We start from the raw sequence: 23,053 nt of genomic DNA, 5'->3' as shown, positions 1-23,053 counted from the left end.
AAAAAGAAACTGCCTCTTAACTTATATCTTTAAAAATGAGAGGGGGCTGTTGCACTCAGTGGTACAGCATACGCTTCCCATTCAGAAGTGACCAGGTTCAATCCCTGGCATCTCCAGCTAGAAGGATCAGGCAGTAGGCGATGTGAAAGGCCTCTGTCTGAACCCTGGAGAGTCACCACCAGTCTTAGTAAATACAGACCTTGAGGGACCAGTGGTTTTATTTAGTGTAAGGCAGCTTCATGTGTCCAGACCTTTGGCAATGAAGTTTCTCTTCTCATCAGCAAAGTATCACAATCAGTAAAAGACCAAACAAAACTGAAGCACAAAGGTCCTGTAAGTGCCAGCATCTACTTTTGGAGATCTCAATTAACTCTTAGGGAGAAAGTGGAAAAGTACTATGAACATCAGTGTATTTGTACTTCACAGGATACACCCTGAAGATCTGAGCACGGTGGCATATTTGAGACTCTCTGGACTGTGTGAGAAAAAATCCTAGCACAGTGATTTCCTCTTTCAGCAACAATACAGATATGAATAAAGGAACCAGGGAGGATGAATACATCCCATCCTCCCTGAAAAAGCACCTGTGACTTTTTAAAACAGCAGGCTGCCATACAAACAACCGTATCTTCTTCATGCAGAACTGTTCCTTCCCACTGTAAACATTTACTGTGTAGCTGCTCATGGAAGGCTGAGTTCTTGGCACAGCTCTGTCAAGCATGAGAACTCCTGATTCATCTTCCCTAGCATATTTTTTTGCCTTTCCCCGCAGGAGTTCAAGGTGGCATATATTGTTCACCCTGTCCCATTTTGTTGGCACAACAACCCTGTAAAGTAGGTTTGGCTGAGAGTGCAAGCAGCCCATTGTCCCCGTGAGCTGCATGGCAGAGGACACATTTGAACCTGGGCCACCCAGATCCCAGGATCCACTCTAATCACTACACCACACTAGCTCACCACTTGTGGAGCCCAAAGACTTCCATTAGTGCATAGGTGATCTGAAGAGAAAGCTCTGCAGAAGCTGTATTGTGGATGTGGCAAACCTTTGTTCTACTATGGCCTATGGGCTGTTAAACAAATAAGGGGGCGGCTGAGTGGGCAGCTTGACTGGAGACATTTATAATCTGGAGGGTTTTTTGGTATTAGGTTTGTATGTGCTTGTAAGTCTGGAAGTCACGGTGACTTCTGGCAACCCCTAGTGGGGCTTGGACGTTCCAGAGAGGCAGCTTGATATTACCTGCCTCTGTGTTCCGGCAACGGTATTCCTTGGAGGTCTCCCTCCCAAGTACTTGCCAGGGTCGGCCCTGCTTAGCTTTCAAGACCTGACAAGATCAGGCTTGCCTGGACTATCCAGGTCAGGGCAACCGGAGACATTTAGGAGAAGGAAGACTAACGGAAGGATTTCAGTGCCAGAGTCTTGCAAAGAACCTCTAAGTATTATTTAATTTGTTTGCTAGGTTCTGCCTTCTTGCTTTGCAATATGCTGGAGTGGATACCTGACCAGTAAGAAACCAGACATTGGTTTAATCAAGTTTAGCATTCGTTTCAGTGTAAGAAAGAATTTGGAATTCATTGCTCCCCTTCTTCCCCAACAATTAACAACTGTGAGAGATTAAAGAAACTGCAAAATTTCTGACATATTAACAGCTAGTATTACTAGTACTGGGAATTGCTGCATAGAGGAGACCATAAGTTACTGGAGGAAAATCTTCCATAAATTGACTTGGAGGACAGTGAGCCGGTGACAACAGCAAGAGGCATCTGCTTTATCGAAGGTCCAGCACTGTCACTTCCCGCTCCATGACAGTCACGTGGTTGCAGGTCTGAAAGGGAGAGAAAGAAAGATATGATTGTAAGCAATGGCAAGTGACATTTTCCAGTACATATAACACTACATAAAAACTAAAGAAAAAACAATCAGAATAGCAATACTTAGCATTCAGATGGTACAAAAGGGTCTGTGAGATTTGCGGGGCAGGGGGATCCCATATTCCCCCCATCACTGAGCCTGGTGAGGCTCCAGCCCCCACCATCTGCCACGGAATCCTGCTGCTGGCATCTGCAGCTGCGCCTGGGCTTGCAGTGGCTGCCAGCTTTCACTGCCCCTGCACCCAGCCCTGCAGCAGCCACCAGCCTCCATCTCCGCTGCGCCCGAGCCTGCAGGGGTTGCTAGTCTCCGCACCAAGGAGACTGGCCTCCGCCGCATCCAGAGCAGTGGCCACTAGCTTCCACTGCTGCCAGGCTCGAAGCAGTGGCTGTAAGCTTTCACTGCTGCCACCGTGCCCTGGAGCAGTGGCCACTGGCCTCCACCACCACTGCACCTGGAGCAGTAGCCGCCAACTTCCTCTGCTGTGGTGTCTTTGCTGTGCCCAAGCCCACAGTGGCTGCCAGCTTTCACTGCCGCTGGGCAGTGTTCAGTGCTGGCCTGTAGTGGCTGCTGGTGTCTGTTCACTTCGCTGGAGTGGCTCCCTGCTTTCTCTGCGTGTGCACAGAGAATACAATTGTATTGGCGGTGGGGATTTAAATCTCTCTATATTTTTTTATTTAAGATTTTTCTGCCCTTTAGCATCTGCCCCAATTCGTAGATTTAGATATCCGCAGATGGAAGCCACACGTCACTAACAGTATATAGATTCTTCAGGCATTCAGAGCACATCACATAACACATCTCAATCCTTCCAACATGCCTATAAGTTAGGCAAGTGTCACTGCATCCATATTGCAGGGACAGGAGACTGGTTAACATCAGGTACATAGTGAATTGGCTGCGGAACAGGGATTTGAACTGGGGAATTCTGGCTCATGCTAGAACACAGCCGCTACACTAGCTATAGTGCTCACCAAAGAATCCCTAAGAAAGATGAGGATTTATCACTGCCACTTTGTTAAGATGAGCTAGGAGCAGCAAATCCTGTGGCATCATGTGCATCTGTAAACATTCCTCCCATGGCAGGGTTCCAGTGGTCAGCTGAAACTCTGCAGGACAATCCTGTTTCAAGTCTGCTTCCCCAATTCCCTGAATAAGAATGTGACCAGCTCAAGGAGCGCCAGCAGCAGCTGATCTTCCAAGCTTTGTTTGTTTTTTTCTACATGTACTTGCATCACTACTTATCTCCCTTGAAGTTGAAACGCCAGTTGTGAAAGAGATTTCTAGATATAGTTCCTAACATTTCACAAGAAGAAAGAGGGGGGAAAATCCTAAGTAGTGGTGACAAAGGCAGGGGGTACTCAGTGGAAAGCAGAACAGAAAACATTACAGGTTCCTTCTTTGGCCCTTCCATTGTACAATTAGGATGCCATTCCAGAACGAGGCAGACTCAAGAAAATCAGCAAGAACAGGCAACAACAATCAGTGGCGCTCAAGATCTCGTCTCGTGGTACTTACAGTAAAGAGAGGGGGATCTTTGCTGTGGGGATGGAATCCTTTTTGTCTACAAGAAGCGATCTCTTCCATGCCATGGTCTGTCAATTTAAAGAATCCTGTCCTAGAAAAATATATTAAAAAACAGTTCAACTCTCTTCAAACCCCAGGTGGCTTCAGTTGGTCCAATTCTGCGGTACTTTGCTACAGAGCCCCAAGTAGTTTAAATGGTCAGCCAATATGACATCTAGCAACAGCTTGTACAATGTTTTATAAACAGAAGCATCCAGTTTTATAAACATAAGCTGGTCCGGTAAAAATTCTACATAGTCTACAAATATATTGAAACTTTGGTTCTCTTGCAGGAAGTGTCCAGTCTGTCCTAAATGGCAGAAGGATACTGCTAACATTGACTCACGACAATGAATGTGCAGGGGAATGACACCTGATGGTGGCACTGATTCTGGGTCCTGTGACAGTGATGTCTGCATGGATGTGTGGACAGAGCTGATATTGCAGTTTATGGCAGGGTCTAGTTCCACTGAGTGTTTCATTGCTGCTGGTAATTGCTTCAGTTTGGGGAGCTGTCAGTACTCCAGGACTGCCATCCTCCCCACAAAGTCTAAGAGAAGGAAAAATTATCTTTCAAGAGATGTTATAGATTCCTAATTATTTGCTGGAGAGATTTTAGCTGGGTGTCGTAAGGGACAATCAGTAGTGGTCTGTCTTTTTGTGTGTGTGGGACCCACAGAACAGGACTCCTCAATACCTGTCTAGCCTTGTCAACTTGTCTCTTCTCCAGGAGGGTACTGTAGCTTTTGAAATGCTTAGTATAAATCCTACTGCAGTATGTCTCTGCCTGAAGGACTGATTAGTGCCATTCACTTCTGGGATCTTGCTTCAGGTTGCGCAGCAGAGATGGAAGTAACACACTTACGTCCTCGGAGACAGAGGTATCTAGCCTCTCGTTACAATACTGTACCCCTCCCCACAGAATGCATCTGATTCAGTAGACTCTGGCTCATGAAAGCTTATATGCCAGTACATTAGCTAGGCTTTGATGCCACAAATTATCATTTCAGGTACCTTGGGTATACGTCTTCATCTCAGATTTTTTTCCTCCCCTCATTTCTATATTTCTTCTGTTTCTCATGTGCTCACTAGTGGAATATCGGCAGAACAAACTCAACATACATATGTTTTGACTGAGCAGTGCAAAAACCCAGAAACGTACTCTTGGTATTTTGGAGAACAAACAATAGCTATGGACTCTGGCAGCATCATTTGATAGGAGCAGTGTGTATGCAGATCCACACTGGACAGGAAAGCTGTCTGGGTGGGATGAGTCTGAATAAGGAGAGAACAGAGTTAAACTAGGCACCAAGAAAGGCATATACAGATTTTCAGAGTCACTATTTATTTGGTGTAGTGATTAATCTGGGAGAACCGGGTTTGATTCCCCACTCCTCCACTTGCAGCTGCTGGAGGACCTTGGGCAAGCCATAGTTCTGTCAGAGCTGTTCTCTCAAGGACAGTTCTGAAAAGAGCTCTCTCAGCCCCGCCTACCTCACAGGGTACCTGTTGTGGGGAGGGGAAGGGAAAGGAGTTTGTAAGCTGTTCTGAGACTCCGAGTGAAGGGTGGGGTATAAATTCAATCTCTTATTATTATTATTATTTTAAAAATGTATATCCTAAGGTCCTCCACCAGTGCAGGCCAAGATATTGTATGTAATGTAATAAAAAGGTACCACGCTGAAAACCTCATGCAGAACAGGCCAACTCTCCAGTTCCTGAATAGCTGCACCAGCCATGGTGACTGAAGGGAGCCTCCATATACAAAGGCAGTAAACCTCTGAATACCAGAGCTGCAAGTCAGTAGCAGAGGAGGGCCTTGGCCTCTATGTCCTGTTTGCTTGGCCCTTATCATAGAATCATAGAATGTTAGAGTTGGAAGGGACCTTGCAGATCATCTAGTCCAACCCCTTGCACTCTTCAGGGCAACAGATTGGCTACTGTGTGAAACAAGATGCTGGACTAGATAGACTGCTGGTCTGATCCAGCAAGGCTGTGCAGTATGGCCCAGGACCTCAAGTGTTATCTAGACTGAGGTTTATTTTACTGTCCCTCATCCACTCCATTACCCCTGCCAGGAGCCATTTCAGAAAAAAAGAAAAGCAGAGCTGGTTGTCATTTGCATACTGACGACTCTTTACTCCAAATTCCCAGAAGACCTTAAAAAAGAACAGATGCCTGATATTTGGGTGCCTGAGAAAAGTTTAAATGACAACACCCACACTCAACATAATCCATGGGGGAAGCTGTCCTGCATACGTGCCATGGAAGTAGCAGAACTCCCACTGATTGTGCCCTGTGCCCAGTCCAATAGTGTGAGGATGGGTGTCATCAACATCAGAAGTGTCCTGAAACATTCTGAATCTTTAGACAGAAGCTCCACACAACAGCCTTACATGCTACTGTGGGTGCAGTTCATCAGGAAGGTATCCTGCACAAGCCTCACAGAGATCAAGAAATGCAACACAAGAAGAGTGCACAAGATTTCATACATAAAAGAGCCTTGGGACCTTCTGGGAACCTCTGAGTTAATCTCCGGCCCCACAGCTGGCAGCAGAGCACTTTGTAAAATCTGTGCCTTGAACAGAATTTTTTTCTTCACCCAAAGGGCCTTGTGAATAAAGACTTACATGGATCCATCCCAGGGTGATAAGGCCATACTGATCCTGAATGAGGAAGAGTTCTTCTTCGTTCTCAGTGTTACAATAGTCAGGGCCCCCATACTGCTTGGGGATAATGACGTGGGTTATTGTGAATTCATTCCTCATCTGGGAGAGAAGAACAAATGGCACAGAATAAGGCATCGCCATTTCTTATACAGGAAGACAAGCCACTCTTTGGTACAAACACCAAGCAACCTGGATGACCTTGAACCCTCTCCCTCACTAATTGCTCTTCAAACAACACTCACTGATTCTTAACCAAGTTTCCAGCTTCTAATACACTATACACTAGGAAACATTTTTTTGGCTGGTTAGTGAAATTCAGCCTTTCCTGTTCACCAGATCCCAACTCTGGCCAATCATTCCCCAGTTTCCAGAAGACTCTTTTACCTATCCTGCCAGCATGACAAGACCCTGCCTACCCACCATCCAGCCTGTATGAAAATTTTCCCCATCCTCAGTTTCTTTTAACTTCCTGCCTCCTCCACTTGTCCGTTTCTTCAGGATGCTGCTTCTTCCATCCATCGCTTCTGTATGTCACTCATCCACTTCCTCCAGGCTCCTCTTATCCATTTGCCCTTCTTCCCACTCAGTTGTTCAGCTCTGCTGCCTGCACTCCAGCTGACAGTATGGAGCTCCCAGGGTACTACTGTGAAGCTTTCCCCAGAAAAACTGGGGAAAGCGTCACAACTTTGCTTAAAGTTGTATTTTTGCTAATACTGTTTTTCTGACAGTTTCGACCCAAATGGCACTATTCTAAAAAATGCAGCTTTGAGAAGAAAGAAAATTGTACCTGCAAACAACTTGGAAGTATGGAGTCACTCCCTAAGCAATAAGCAGAAAGCAGAACAGAAAAGACTGGAGGCATTTCCAAGTGGTTAGATTGCCAGTGCAGAAGAGTCGAAGCCAAAAGGCTATCATACATTGGCATGCAATTATCCAGGAAGATACCTTACCAGCTTCCCACAAAGGATCCCACAGGTCTCCACACCCCTTGCGGTGTTTGCATCAGCCAGCTGGAGAAACTTGTGGCAGAGCTCCCTAGGAACAATAATGTGGCGAAGTCCTTCTATAGTTGCGTCTGCAGAAATAGGAGGTTTTGATGAGCAATGTCACATGTACACATCAGGTTTATTTCTCAAACAAAAGATGAGGTAGTAACCATGAGTTTATACAGTGCATACCACTTCTAACCTGTGGAGGCTCTTAGGACTAAAACTTACCAACCCCCTACCCACTATATTCATATAGAGAGCTAACAGTTTCTTCTCTCTGATCTGATAGTTTACTACATGGAAATTTTTTTATATGGAGAATTATTCATTCAAGTGCCCCCCCCCCCCAATCTGAAATGGTACAGTCTAGACACGGGTTAATTCTAAGAACGAGAACTCAGAAAAGGTTGCTTTCAGATATATACTTAAAGGACAAACAGTTTTAGGTACTGGAAGCAAAAAAAATTACAAACACTCCCAGTACAAAAGAAGTATGGAAAACAACTATTAAAAACCCACTATGGTTGTATAAAGAGCTTATTGAGGAGTTCAGACTAAAGAAAGATGCAAGAAATGGAAGGAAGGACAAGTTACCAAGGGTGAGTACAAAAAAGTAGCTCAAGCTTGCAGGGACTGTTTCAGGAAGACTAACATGCAGAATGAGTCGGAGTTAACAAGGAATTTTAGAATAAATTGATTCTTTTAAAGTGATCTAAAGAGGAAGAAGGGGAAGACAGAAACACTAACTCCACCCATTGGTGAAGACTTAACAGTTAACAGGTGGAGCTGCTTAATTTCTATTTTGGCTTTTGTCTTCTTTTATAATGGTAATATTGCTCAATTGGACAAAAGTCATAAAACGTGTGTGGAAAAGATTTGTCAACAGACAAAGAGACAGTCAGAGAATGTCTAGCTATCTTAAGTAAGCCTCCAGAATCAGATGAATTACATTCTAGAGTATTAAAGGAACTTGCTGACGTTCTTTCAGAACCTTTGTCTGTGACCTCTGAGAATACTTGGAGAATGGGGGAACTGCCAGCAGTGTGGATTTGTCAAGAATAAGTAATGTTGTGCTAATCGTACTTCTTTTGATCAAGTTCTTTGTTTAAAGACCAACAAGACACTGTGGATGTAATATACCTCATATTTAGGAAAGCATTTGATAAAGTTCTTTGTGGTAGTTTGACTGGCAAGCTGAGAGAACATGGGGTAGAGGCACTATTAGGTGGACTGGCAGTTGGTTAAAGAACTGTATTCTAAGACTGTTGATGAACCATTCTTCATCAAATTGAAAAGTAGTTTTGCACGGTGTACCACAAGGTTCTGTCCTATCAATCAGCTGGATGAAGGTGTCAAGGGAAATCTTATCTAGTTTACAAATCAACAGAACTGAGAGGAATAGTCAATATCTTCTCAAACCCACTCCTAAACTTACTCTACTTTTTAGGACACAGCTGCAAAGTACCTCTGTGCCACTATCCCAAACATAAAAACCAAGATTAAATTTTTTTTTTTAGCACAAAACAAGTTTGTTATTTTCATTTCTACTCTTGAGAAACATAAGCTACTTTCAGCCCCCATCAGGGAGAAAGGCAGGCTATAAACGTAAATAAACAGCAATACTGAGCAATAGACTACTTCTTGGCTACTTTGTATGTGTAAGCAACCTATATTTGCTATTGAGTCTTCATAAGCCTCCTTTCCCAGCTCACCCCATTTCCACCTTCTTCCTCCTAGCTTTGTGACCCTCCTGCAAGAGTTTGAGAACCATTGCCTTGTAAGATGAAGATACGGTTCAACAAGACCTTGACTGGAAAACGACTGCAACTAATGAAATGAAGTCTGATAAAGATAAACAAGGTTCTGTAGCTAGGTAGGGATAAAAACAGTCTAAGTACAGGATGGGAGGTGCCTGGCTGGATAGCAGTACAAGTGAAAAATATTTGTGGACTGTAGTGAATTGCAGACTGAATGTGAACAGCTGTGATACGGGCAAATGCAATTTGAGAAAGCTAAGTATACTAGTAATAGGATGGAATAGTTCCTGTCTATTCTGCACTAGATAGACTGTAGATGGAGCACTGTGTTCAGCTCTGGGTGCCAGACTTTTAAAAAGATGTTGGAAAAATCAAACAGATTAAGAGAGGGCAATAAGGAGGAGAATGATGGGTCAGGAAATGAAGTCCTATGCAGTGTTCCCTCTAAGCTGAGGGGGCATGTTTCCATAAATGCTTTCAAACTTTAATTAACAGTTCTGGTAAGACTGTTTCAACATTTGACAGGAAGAAAAAAAAAGTAGATCAAGGTAATTCCAAAATATACTAACGGCTTTCTGGGGTCCCTAAAGCTCCAGGTTTCAAAGATCTGTCCACAACGGGGGGCTTTGGCACCACAGCTCCTCCACCGGGGCTTGAAGGCTGTATAGGATGGCAAGGAGTTTTTGCATCAGTTGGGGGCGTGACCACTCCAGGAACCAAGGGGCCCTCCAAGGAGTCTGGGACCGGCTCTTGTTTTCCGAACTGCTGCAGGATTTTCAGGCGCTCCTTCTCCAGCTCTTGGCGCCGGATCATCTCCTCGAAGGCATGAAACTGCTCTTGTTCTGCCTGTTGCTGCTTCATCAGGGCTACCCTCTGCCTCTCCTCCTCCAGCTGCTGCTGCAGAGCCAAGCTACGTGCAAACTCCTCCTCCTGCTTCTTCTGAAACCGGAACATTTGGAAAGTAACGGGGTGACAAACTGCAAAACCTAGATTTAAGTCTCTGGGGAGGGGATGTGGTTCAGCATATGGCTTCGCATGCAGAGCATCCACATGGTAATTCTCCTGCACATTTTTCTTGCCCCAGCCTCCCATGCCACCAGTGGGATTTGTTATGATTTCTAGCAAAGAAGGCTGAAAAAGCCCTGCACTGGAGGGCGGAGAATGACAGTGGGAGAGGGGCTGGAGGCAAGACACGTGGTGCTAATGTGAGGAGAATCTGCAAAAATTCACATATTTCTATGCACACAGTATGCAAAGGCACTTTTGACTGCAGTCTTTCCTTAAAAACTGTACCAAACCATGTATGGGAAAGATCAGAGCAAAAATGGCAGAAAACACAGGATGTGGATGATCAGGGGTGATGTGCTGTGGATATCCTCCCCAAAACTTGGTCCACTTTAGACACAAAACCAGAGCAAAACTTCTTTTGGAAGCAGCCCAGTCAGTACTTTCAGCCTGTGACTACAATAAAGATAAGACATTCAGCAGTGAGCACGGCTGTGCCTGATCTCATCGCACTCAGTGAGGATAATAGCAGCAGCTCCCAAGGGAATTCAAGCCTTGCCTAGCCCCAGGCTATCATATCGCATTAATCACGGCTGCCCACCTATTTAATCAGTGCACTTTGCTTCAAAAGGATCTAGTTCTGTTAGTGCTCTGCCAGGAAAAGAGTTGTACACTAATTAACATTACTCAGTACAAGGGTCTTGAGACCGATCTAATTTGAATTGTTTGAATTGCCCGGCAACCCCCCAGACCAAGGATTTCATTTTTTCCCACCTGGGGATTTTCAAGCTCTTTCCTTCCTTGGAAATACTCCCAAGGACCCAGTATCGCCCTATTCATTATTTTTTTTGGCCAATCAGGGAGCAGACATGTGTAGTCTACCTTGCCCCTTCCCCTTTTTCCAAGCCTGGAAGGAAAAAAATCTTTTTTTCTACTCAAGCCTCTTGTGAGTAGGGTCAGAATCTGGCTCCAAATCAAGTTTTTGCCTGCCCAGAACTACCTCCTGAGCCGCAGAGCACTCAGACTGACACATTTGATACATCTTCATTGTTCCCTCCCCCCTGCTTTTTGAGTACTTTTTGGATTACTGGCTAATTGGACATTCAGACGGTGGAGTAATGAACTGCACCTGTGCTGGACCTGAACAGGTAAGACAGGGTCACCCTTTTACATCTTGAGTGCACAGTGCATGTGGCTTCTTGCAATCTGTGGCTCTTAAGAAGAGAAGAAGAGATTGGATTTATACCCCGCCTTTCACTCGGAGTCTCAGAGCGGCTTACAAATTCCTTTCCCTTCCCCTCCCCACAACAGACACCCTGTGAGGTGGGTGGGGCTGAGAGAACTCTGACACAAAGTGCTCTTGCGGGAACAGCTGTGCCAGAGCTTGTGACTGACCCAAGGTCACATTAGCAGGTGCAAGTGAAGGAGTGGGGAATCAAACCTGGTTCTCCCAGATTAGAGTCCGCACACTTAACCACTACACCAAACTGGTGGGCTTACCAGCATGGGCCAATGTATTAAATTACTGATATTATTCTGACTGCTGCCCCAGGTCAGCCCCTTGTATGATTTCTCTCAATAAATCTGCACAAGCTTTTAGATAGACTTCACTAGTTTGTCAGCAGGTTCCATTTGTGCGGGTCACTGCAGATTAGGGGTGTTTCTTTTAGTAACTAGCAGATCCTTTTGCATAGGAATAAGGCAGCTGAAGGAAGATTTGTTCTTTAAGCACATTACTTCGGTTTGAATATGGGCACTGCTAGAAAGTGGGTCACATTCACACTGACACCTGTCTAGAGTACAAGGGTATCCCTGACCAGACCAGTAACGTGGATAACTCCACACTTACACTTAGGGGTAGCGAGGTCTGAAGGCCTTTGCTGTGAAAGCAGGCTCACTGATAAGGACATTCATATCCTAAGCCAGGGTTCTTTTCTGCCAACAACTAACGTCCTTCAGATGCATACCTCAAATACAGAGCTTAAGCATCTGATGTCCCATTACTGACCTTCCGCACATTGTATTCTGCATATTCTTTGTTATATTTTTCTATAAGCTCCTTCTTCAGCTCCTCGGCTCTAGGAAATGCAATTTCTTTCAGTTTCTGTGTGGAGAAAAGACAAGAAAGAGGGCACTAGACCAGCAGATTCAGATTCAGAACAGAACATGGGGCCAACAGCAGTATGCCTTCAGAAGTCAAGTGACTGAGGAGAAGGATATGCATTCTTAAAATATAAAAATTAACAAAATCAGCACAGCTCCTAAAAGCACTGTCAGAGACACCATTAAGAGCAACAGACACAACATGGGCCACAATCCACCCAGGTGTTCACTTACACAAACCCTGGTACAATGAGCAGAAGTTGTACAGAGAAGGCCCAGCCTTCCTAGCACAGTAGGGTGTGAGTCAGTTTGAGATGGTTCTGAGTTAGAGTCTCCAGGGAAATGACTTCATGCCTCCTTTTTAGGTGGTTTTGCATGCAGCAAATTTCATATACTGGGAAAGACCCTAAACCACAAAGATCTGCTACAAACAGAATAGACCATACAGGACTTGACAGACCAATGCTTTGGTGAGATATAAGGCAAATTTATATATTCATTTCTCAGACACAGGAGATGAGCTGCTTATTCTCCATCATCTACAGTCATTACAAGATCTGAGAAGAAAAGTTGCAATAGTAGAATTAAGGGGGAGGGAAGGGAACCACAGATGGCAGAACTCCCCGCCCCAAAAGTTGCTACCTACTTTCACTGTGTCTTTTTTCTCTGGAATTACAGCAGTTTTGTAATCACGATGTCTTGGAAGTTTCTCTATGAAAAGCCTGGGAAGAGAGAACAAGAGACAGAGACAGAGAGATGGCAGCAGAAAAGAAACAATTATGTTCAGGATTTGCACACAGTTCCCAAAAATTTCAGTTTATATGTTCTGAATGAAGATTTGTAGGTTCTGAATGAAGAGGATATAACTCTGCTCTTTCTTATAATCCAAGCATTTCCCCCCTACACACACCAACAGGAATGTGGACATTGAAAAGGCCCATTTCAGGAAAGTGCATCACAAACCACAGCAACATTTTAACATCCATTTCTGCTTTACAAAGTAGAAAGAATTCGTTCCTAGAATCACAAGAATTTATAAAATTATATCTATGTCGAAAATCCAATCCCATCTTCCACCAAGCATCTGTATCTCACTAAACCAGTTCGATGATATCCCTCTGCCAGGATAAATTCACCACCAAGTGTCATAGAATGGGTGCTGGTTTTATCCACGACCTGCAAGTTTATACATAATGTTTCTTTACGAAGCATGCACTCAGAATATTGGAATTATATGCGAAAACACAGTGCACAAATCAGACCTCAGAGTAACATTAAAGGATATATATAAACTGTTCACCTCCTGCAAACAATAACTGTGCAAACAGTGAAATTCTATGCAATGTACTGCAGTCTTTTTTTTTTTTTGCTAACAATTTGAAGCGGACTTACGGCAGCCCCATAGAGACATTCAAAAGTGGTTTGCCATCGCCTCCTCTGCACAGAGATCCTGGACTTTCTTGGTTGTCTCCCATCCAAATACGAACCAGGGCTGACCTTGCTTAGCTTCCGAGACCAAACTAGCTGCACTGCAGCCTCAGACCATTTATTCTAGTAGGCTTAAAATGGAGTAACTTTGCACAGGCTGCAATTTAAGACACCCTTTTAGTCAACCAACCTTACATTTTTGGGCTCAGAAAATGGTCTGGGAACAACAGAAGCTGCTGCATTGCTGAAGGGGATCTATAAACTAGGCGGGTGATCTCTCGAAGCCAATATAAAAGTGAAACATATACAACAATTTACTGGGTTTTTTAAAAATTACCTTACTTTCATTCTGATGGAGTTTTAAGCAAAACTTCCATTAAACATTATTAGCGACCTAGAGATTCTAGCAAATTTTTGATAATTAATGGTGGTGGGGAAATGCCTTACCATTGTACTTCAATATACATTTTACTTTATTGCTACCTCATGTGCATTCTGGAAAGATAAAAGGACCAGTATGCTGATATGAGAAAGGGAACTTTCAGAAAGCAAATTCACTTCCCAGCACCACCAGCAATGAACTCAGTTCACCCCAGCAAATTCAGTTGATACTGTTAGGGATGCCAACTTTACTAATAAAGCCTCAGCATCTCAGAGGGTTGGTTTGGCTGTAGGAGAACACTGAATAAATTGTCCAACCCAGATTTAGGATAAATTACAAATCCCTCATTGTCAGGGCACACATAAGGCCCAGAAGAACAAAAACATCTTCTGTACAGTACGCCACCTAGAGATTTCACCCCTCCACTGCTTGCATGTATTACCATGATAGCAGAACTATAGCTAGGACATTTGTTTAGTTAAAGAAAGCTTAAACAACTGCCAACAGGGAACAGTGCTGGAAGGATTCCACCAAGTTTTATACTTACCAGGTCGCTTTGGCCTGTTTTTCCTCCCAGTAATGCCCATAAAAGATGAGGAAGCACTAGGGGTTAAGGGAGGCTGAATGCAATGCTAATCAGGAAAAAATGCAGTGAACTTAACAGGGTAAAGGCAAGAAAATGGAGTATCCTGGGTAGAATCGACAATTTGGACTGAAAGGAGAGAATGGGAGAAATAGGCTTTCTTTTTCTATCAAGTAATCAACGGCCCCGGTCACACAGGCTGGATATCGCGGGGGGGAGGCGTGGCTGTTTGCCCTGGAGTGAATTACCGTGCGGCCGCGGGATCACACGTCCCGCCAACGTGGGGTGGTTGGGGGTGGGGAGCCCGGGGAGGTGCCGATCAGACGGCGCGGCAAAGAAGCGGCGCTGCCGTGGCAAATGGGGTTGTTGTTTTTAAAAAAACCCAAGTATGCGCTTGCGCCATTGGGTGCTTGTGCGCATCTTGTGGAGACTTTTTTTTAAAAAAACCCTTCTTTGCGACGGGACATGGGCGGGCGCCAGATGCCATGGGATTCCACCGAAAACGTGATCAGGCGCCTGCCCTTACCCCGCGGTTTCCGGAAACTAGTACCTCCGAGGTACTAGTTTTTTACCCCGCATCTTCGGCGGGAAGCCTCGGGTTCGCCACGGGAGCTCTACGCTTCCCAGATGTGGCGGTGTGATCGCGCCCGGAAAATCCGCCTATCTTCCGTCTCTGTAGCGTGGCTAATGCTCCGTGTGACCGGGGCCAACATTAATTAACCAGTTCTTCAAAGCAAACCAAGAATGGGCTTCTCAGTATGCAGGCTAACCTAATCTTGTCAGATTTCAGAAGCTAAGCTATATATATATACAGGGCTCATTAGCATAATAGGCCACACCCAACAGCAGGAACTCATTAGCACATTGGGCCACACCACCATGTTACCAGAAGTGTGGTTATCCAGCCACACCCACCTTTTGCTTGTTATTCTGTTTACCATGTTTGTTGTCAAAACCCAGGGCTTTTTGTAGCAGGTACTCCTTTGCATGTTACGCCACACACCCCTAATGTAGCCAATCCTAATGAGTTTCTGCTTTTGAGTGTGGCCTATTATGCTAATAAGTTCCTGCTGGGCGTGGCCAACTTGGGAGCTAGCCGGAACTCCGTTCCTGTGCGTTCCTGCCCAAAAATAGCCGTGTGTGTGTGTGTGTCTGTCCAAAACTTGATTCTTATACCAATTTTTCTATACCAATTTTTCTGTGAGGTGTTAGGCTGAGAGGAAATGACTGGTCCAGCATCACCAAGTTTGATGGGTAAGCAGGGTTTTGAATCTGGGTCACCTGGTAGTTTAACACTCTAACCACTGCAGTTCTCTGAAAATGCTATTATGCAAGTGCACAAGTACTAAGCTCATAAAAATCAGCAAAATGCGGTTGTTTTGCCTTTATTTATTATTATTATTTATTTGATTTATTAATCACCCTATCCCAGCTTATACCGAGCTCTGGGCGATGTACAATTCAATATATAATTTGAAAAAAACTAAGAAACCAGAATAAAAGATCCAAGATGGTGTCCTGTAAAGTTTCTAACCCAGTTCTGGACTACCTGGCCATTTTCTGGGCAAAGGGAGAGGCAACTCAGGACAAAAATGCAGAAGGGTGGGGGAGGGTGCCAGCCATGGAAAAACCATTTCTGCCGTCAACCAAAAGCCTGGTGGAACATCTCTGCCTTACAGGGTCTGTGGAATTGCATAAGATCCCGCAGGGCCCTGGTGTCATTTGGCCAAGAGTTCCATCAGGTCGGGGCCAGGACCAAGAACGCCCTGGCCCTGGTCGAGGAGAGCCAGACATCCCTAGGGCCAGGGATCACCAGCAGATTGTTATTAGTAGAGCGCAAAGCTCTCCCAGGGACATACCGGAAGAGATGGTCCCTCCGGTATGTGCACAGCCCTGCTGCAGCACTGAATTACATCCTCTCTAGATCAAAGAAAAACAAACGATCACCCCCAGCAAGGCTACTGCATCTCCCATTCATTATATGCAGTTCCAACATGTTGTTCTTGTTTTCAAATCAAGGCTTTTAGGGCTGTCTACTGTTGAGGGAAGCTTTGATTGCTTGCTTGAAAAACCCTTCGAGACAGCACAAGGATCCTATTTGCTTTAACCAGAAGAAGTAATAACTACCTTCCTCTTACTATTAAGAATCTGCAACTGAGATAGAAGACAAGGATCTGGGGCACTTGGGTCACACAACAAATAAGTAGTAGAGCCAGAACAGAGTACAACCCCAGGTGACCCAGCTGGTCTGTAATACAAAATAATTCATAGATTTATCAGAATAGCAGCCTCCACAATACCACCGAGCAATATAAATTTCTTACGTGATGTATTTGTTATATAATATAAAGGCATTTTCGATGTTGCCTTCCTCAGAATAGATAGTTGCCATTCGGATCATTTCAATCCCAGAACGGTAGTACCTCCTTGGTGGGACATCTTCATTCACCTCCACACAACTCCCCATCTGAATAAGACCTCTGACTCGGTCCTCAGGGGGGAGGCTGACATCAGTGTGGTCAGGCATAAGGGTCAGTCTGTAGAAGGAACAGATATGGTCTTTATTGAAGTCAAGTGTCTGTCTGAACATTTCCAGAAGACAGAGGACCTCAGAATATAAAGACTTGTAACCTCACGGACTCAAAAGTAGTGGATCTGATATTTGGATGAGTGAATAATGCTGCTTAAAACACATAACTGCGGTCAAACTGAGCCTAAAGCTCATGTATCTTCAACTTTTCCTACAAAGGGAACATTTCCCATAACCCGTCATACTTCTAGATAGCCAAGAAAACAGGAACTGGAAAACAGGAACATACACCTATTATAGGAGATCACCTTGTAAAGAAATAACAAAGAAACATCACTAAGAGAACTTCAGTACAAAAAACGTATCTATCCCTGATTCCATGTTATAAATGCCTTCTGTCATATAGCTAGGAATGACACATCTCCTATACTGCAATCATCTTGATGCAGAGTTCTACGAAACACATAACAACTGGTGCTACCTTACACGAGAATTTTAGGGGTGCATAAGAATTATAATTCATGTGTGACAATGAGTAACTTTTTCAAAGAACTTTGCATACCCAACCCAAGTGATCTGTGTATGTCAAAGGCTTTCATGGTTACACAGCCAGAGATCTCAAGTTATCCTGTGATTCAGTACATCACCCTTCTTCACGCACAGCTCTTGAGTCAGGATACAGCCAGCTCTAAAGAAGGGCAGACAACTGCAAGGGGAGGTAGCAGCACCTCCACTGCCCCAACTTTATCCAGCTCTGTCCAGAGGTAATATGCTCCACCTTCTTCAGTATAAACTAAGTGCTACTCGAGGGACCAGTGGGAAACTCCCCTCCACCCACATTGTCCCCAGACTTTGGCCTTCATGAAGTACACTATAAGCCCTTCTCTTTCAATCTTACTGGGTGCAGAACTAAGTTGAGCAAAAGCTGCGATTTCGCCTTGAAGTCACTTGTATCCAGAAGTCCCTTTAAATTCCATAAGACAGGAAACCAAAATCCGAGCCCCACCTCTGACACACAAGTCCCTGTGAGCCTTGGACAAGTCACTGTATCTCAGCCTCGATCCCGCCGAAACTAGGGCGGAAGTACAGAAAGAATCTCTTGTCAGTTGAAAGGTCGTCAAAGGCTTCGTTGACTGAGGGGGCGAGGGAAGGTGGGTGGCGGCGATTCTCCTCCTCCCTGCCCGATTGAGAGAAAAACGTGAGCTTCTCTCAGGAAACCCGCCTGTCCCACCCACAGTGCCTCAGCATCGAAATTCTCCCCTTCAGCCCTACCGAGGATTCCTCCGCGGAGACCAGAGAAGCCCTAGAGGGGCAGGAAAGGAACTGAAGCTGTTTCCAGGACCAATTGACTTCCGGCTTCTCTATACTATCTGTTCCATAGAGAATGTAATACCGACAGACTTAAAAGTGCAACAAGCGTGAACTGACGGGTCCATCGTTAGGAGGCGGGACTTCCTGGTTAGTTTGGGAATTTTTCTCTCTCGCATAGGGCGGGTGCCTAGAGGTGGCATGCCGAGCCTTGAGTATGGTGGTTGTCTGTGTGTAATAGGAGTCCCGGCAAAAAGAAAAAAAGGGGCAAAAGCATAGTTATTGTGTGCTGAATGTGGGGGTGTTTTTAGTTTTTTAAAAGTTCCCATACAACGCAAATGCAGTTCCTACTTATTTTCCCCAAATTGCCGGAGGGGTGTGTGTTGATCGGCTTACAACAGCCCTACAAATGTAGCACCTCGTTAATATGGTAGTTCGGAGGCGGGGCCCGGTGCGGGATATTTATAAATTATATTACTGAGTACATTTTTATCTCGCTTCCATCCAAAAAGTTGAGAGTGGTGAACCTTGTTCTGTGCTTCTCCATTTAATGCAGTTAACAACCCTGTGACATACATTAGGGTGAAAGTGGCTTCCAAATCATCCTAGCCCGATACTAACTAACCACTACCCCTGAGAGTTGTTGTGCAAATAAAATGGAGGAGATCATGTGCGCTGCCTTAAAAATCCTTGGAGGACAGGCGGGATAGAATTTTGGTAGACCCGGATAGCTGGAAGAGAACTTTACAACGGTCATATGTTGCCATCCAAGGTCGTGTTTTTCACAATCTCCCAAGGCGTTGCAGTGCTGCATTGGCAGAACAATCGGGCCCAAACGAGGTCGGATCGCTCTCCTGGTGGCTTTTCTTTTTAAAGGGGCAGGAGCTGATCACGCCAGCCGACCTATGGGGTTAACAACCGCACGAATCCGACAGCGCGGGGGGGGGTAGGGTTGCCAGCCTCCAGGTGGGGCCTGGGGATCTCCTGCTTTTACCACTGATCCCCAGCCGACAGAGATCAGCTCCCCTGGAGAAAATGGCTGCTTTGAAGGGTGGACTCCATTGCATTGTACTATGCTGAGGCCCCTCCCCTCCCCAAACCACGCCCTCTCCTGGCTCCACCCCCAAAGTCTCCAGGTATTTTCCAACCCAGACTTGGCAACCCTGGGGGGGGGGCGGCCTTTCGATGGCAAAACCGGGGGAAGCTGACTCCTTCCCATTCCCGAGTGCCCAAGAACCTTAAATAGCACTCTCGAATGCCCCTCTGAAAGTTGACCCTTTCTGGCGCTGGCTGTTTGGCATTCCGCCACAAACCCCCCACAGTTTGCAGCCTCGCCGAACGAATTAGAGAGCGTGTCCGTCCCCCCGTCCCCCCCCCCCGCTGCATGCAGATGCCCTTTGTATCCTTTGACTTGCCTGGTGATCGGCTACATTTTTGTCCTTTGCCTGGTCGACGGAGTCGCATTTCCGTTCCGATCGGAAGCCGGCCCGGCGTTCATTTTCCCTCCATGAATAAAACCAGGACGGGAAATTAAAACCCCTCTTCTCATGCAAAATAATCATCTCCTGAGCCTCACAGTCACCCATTGCTGAAGGCTCCTCCGCTCCTCCGAGCCTTGTAGTAACTGTTCTCCACAGAGACTGATGCTATTTTTGGTTAAGCGTGTACTAGGAACAGCATACAGTTTCAGAATGTTATCAGCAGTTCAACATGTACCTCAAACCAGCTGCACTGGGTGAAAAGCCTAGCTGTGCTCCTCTTGGAGCATTGGGTGTTCATATGCAGCCGTTCACATGGATGTGTGCCTACGTGAGAAGACATGGATATATTCTTTCCTTACTGTTGAATTTTTAAGTAGGTTTGACAAAATTCTAACAAGGCATTCCGAAGAAATACCGGTAGCAAATTACCAGGGACAAGGATGAGGGATCAGAGAGTTACAGATAGATGGGCAGACACTAAGTATCTTCCTGTTTCACTTGAACCCTTTGATGTGTGGATTGCTACTCTTAGGGAAGCTTCCTTCTGCGCCCCCCCCCCCCACACACACACAAAGAGGGAGGACAGGTTTCTCCATCTTTGGCACTATGGACGCCAGATACCCCTCTGCATCCACATCTATCATTAGCTAGATGGAATAGAATGTCTCTTTCTCTAAGCTGCACTATCCAGTTTGTACTTCCTAAATAAATCAGTTATTTTCTTTTAAGCTGATAAGTGGCTTTGTGTAACTTTGTAGTCTTACAAGCATATGCTCAACAAAGGAGCTCTGCTGCATTCTGAGACTTCAGTGCACTCTGCAAAATTTAGCAAAGGATCTGGCTTAACATACCAGCTCTCCCAATATTCCATCTTAAAAAGTATTTTTATTTATTGATTTGATTTATATATCATCCTCCCCAAACGGGATCAGGGTGGTGTACAACAATTAAATAATACAATTAAAATAACATTAAAATAACAAATGTACATAGAATAATGTCATAAAATACTGTATACCAGCAGAGAAACCAGTTGTTAAATCAACTCCGATGTCTAACCAGATCTCCAGTCAGATCCAGGCCCCTGATGGATGATTGGCCAAAAGTTGGGGGGTGGGGGGGAGATGCCCACTGCCTCAACCAAATGCCCGGTGGAAGAGCTCCATCTTGCAGGTCCTGCAGAACTGCAATAAGTCCTGCAGGGCCCTAATCTCATAGGGGAGCTTGTTCCACCAGGCAGGGGCCAGGGCCGAGAAGGCCCTAGCCCTGGTCGAGGCTAATCAGATGTCCCTGGGGCTGACGACCATCAAGAGATGTTGATCTGTGGACCTCAGTGCAGAAAACAAGATAATAAAAACAACTAAGTGCACTTGAGCTTACTATGAAGTAGAATTACCCTGTACACCAGGCTCTTTTTCTGTCCAGTCTTTTTACTATTCCTGATTATTATGTGTTTTCTAACTTACAAATTATTTAATCATGTAGCATTGCTTTCATTTTTGACAGATGGAGGCCCTGGTCGCACGGAAGGTTTTGGGCCGGGAGAGGGACGGATCGGGGGCGCAACAAACGGGCGCAATCTCACCGCAACATCTGGGAAGCGGCGCGCACCCGTCCCTGATCCGGCCCTTCAGGCCGAAAACCCGCTGTAAAAAAGAACCACCCCTAGAGGTGGACTTACTAGAAAGGCCGCGGCAAGCGCGGCCGTGGGATCGCTGGCGCGTCCTTCTGCCGGTGCATCCGAGGCTCCTGGCCGAACTGCGCATGCTCACACATGCGCAGTTCAGCAGCCTCCCTCTCTGTTTCGTGGCTTTCTCCCTGGTCTCCCCGGCATCTGATTGTGCCGGGGAGCAAGTGCACAGCAGCTCACGGGATTTGTGTGATCCCACTGCCGCGTGCCTATTTTGGTGCGGCTTTCAAAAGCCGCAATTTGTCTGCGCATTCCCCCCCCCCCCCGTGTGGCAGGGACCGGAGAGTATTTCCTGAGTGGACTGTTTCTCAAACACTGCTTTCTTAAAAAAAAAAAAGTTACTTGTAAGCCAAACAAAAATAAATTCCTATTACTCAGTTCTGGCTCAGAACTTCTTTACAATGTGACTTCAGTGCAAAATAATTTGAGTCCTACAAGGAAGGCTACCTCAGTAGTATTTCACAACTCATGGACAGCTGCATTCACAATTACCGTCAACCAGAACAGCCACAACTAGTATGTACCCTGTGTGCCACCCCAACAAAACACACACACACACATATATATATAAGATATAACTGTTCCCCCAGAACTTTTAATAACAGCTCGAGTCTGCCGCTGGAAGGACAATTAAAAAGATCAAGGAACCAACTAGGAGAAGAGTGGATTGAGTAATCACAGCCATCGGGAAATTAATGTTACTAGCACTTTATTGTGTTGTGAAGTTTAAATGATTTTATAATTCTTTTAATCTAAATCGATATTTATGTTTTATTGTAAATTGTATACTGATTTTATGTAAGTCGCCCTTGGCTGGGAGGGCAGGGTAGAAATCCAGTAAATAAACAAACCTTTTAAATTTGCTGGAGAAGACAGGCACCCCTGGCATGAAGTCCAACTTCTTAGGGAAGCTCCCCTCTCATCAATCTTCCAGTCGCAAATGTTTCTTGGTGGGAAGCACTTGCTAACCATGAGCCTCACCAGGCAGTGGCTTCACCCACCTTCCTGAAATATAGTGCAGTTGCCACATTGGGAACAGGGCTCAGAAGAGCCACAGGTGGCATGTCTAAGAGCCACTGAATGAGTATCACTCATGTAACATCCAGACGTTTCCTCTGCAAACCCTACAGGAGTAACAAAGAAATCTCCATGCCTGATTTTTGCTTTCTAAAAACTGGTTTCTTTCACATCAAGATTAGTTCCCATTCATTTTAATACTAAACATTTTCAGCCCCCCCCCCGATCCATTTGGGATTAATTACTCAAGGATTATGGCCCTCACTCCAGCTATTTCCCCCTGCCAAGTTGCAGACACATTTGAGGAAACATTACTATTTTATAGGACATTGTACCTTGCAAAACAAGTACAAGGAGACATAACACTGCATACAAGTTTGCTCCTTACATTCCAGGACACTCAAGCCTTTCTACCAATAATAGGTACACAGATGAGGGGAATTAAAAACCCCTGGCCATCATCATTGCTACACCTTGGCTGTGCTTGGTTCACTGTAGCATATTTCTGCGACTGTGCTGGGAGAAATATGCAGCATATAAGTTATGGAGTCACACATGGTCCATTTTTATTACTGACTGGGTGTTTAGTGTTGACTTTTGTCTTTGTCCTTGCATGACAAACATGCTGCTTATCAGCAGGGGGTAAATGCCACTTAAGAATCTGCCTGTATTTATGCA

General features: G+C 45.2%; 1 protein-coding gene across 3 annotated transcripts; it reads right to left on the bottom strand.

Annotated features, from left to right (window-relative positions):
- Positions 1 to 1,750: 1,750 nt before the first annotated feature.
- STAMBP (STAM binding protein) lies at positions 1,751 to 19,812 on the bottom strand. 3 transcript variants are annotated; one of them, XM_015423014.1, is made up of 11 exons: positions 18,152 to 18,237; positions 17,886 to 17,951; positions 16,674 to 16,886; positions 12,603 to 12,678; positions 11,862 to 11,957; positions 9,418 to 9,787; positions 7,053 to 7,177; positions 6,064 to 6,201; positions 4,596 to 4,708; positions 3,386 to 3,485; positions 1,751 to 1,823 (listed from the first exon to the last, which is right to left on the bottom strand). In XM_015423014.1, the coding sequence occupies exons 3-11, from the start codon at positions 16,874 to 16,876 to the stop codon at positions 1,767 to 1,769; spliced, it is 1,278 nt and encodes a 425-aa protein (XP_015278500.1). In that variant the 5' UTR covers positions 16,877 to 16,886; positions 17,886 to 17,951; positions 18,152 to 18,237; the 3' UTR covers positions 1,751 to 1,766. The 3 variants fall into 3 exon arrangements, with proteins under 3 accessions (XP_015278500.1, XP_015278499.1, XP_015278501.1); XM_015423013.1 differs by lacking the exons at positions 17,886 to 17,951; positions 18,152 to 18,237 and adding an exon at positions 19,603 to 19,812; XM_015423015.1 differs by lacking the exons at positions 17,886 to 17,951; positions 18,152 to 18,237 and adding an exon at positions 19,603 to 19,812 and having other exon boundaries at positions 9,418 to 9,508.
- Between the last annotated feature and the right edge of the window lie 3,241 nt (positions 19,813 to 23,053).

This window comes from Gekko japonicus, unplaced genomic scaffold, assembly GCF_001447785.1.
Source record: "Gekko japonicus isolate JY-2015 unplaced genomic scaffold, Gekko_japonicus_V1.1 scaffold208, whole genome shotgun sequence".
NCBI classification, from domain to species: domain Eukaryota; kingdom Metazoa; phylum Chordata; class Lepidosauria; order Squamata; family Gekkonidae; genus Gekko; species Gekko japonicus.
The sequence above is the reverse complement of the archived record's forward strand: the minus strand, read 5'-3'. Positions and strand labels throughout refer to the sequence as shown.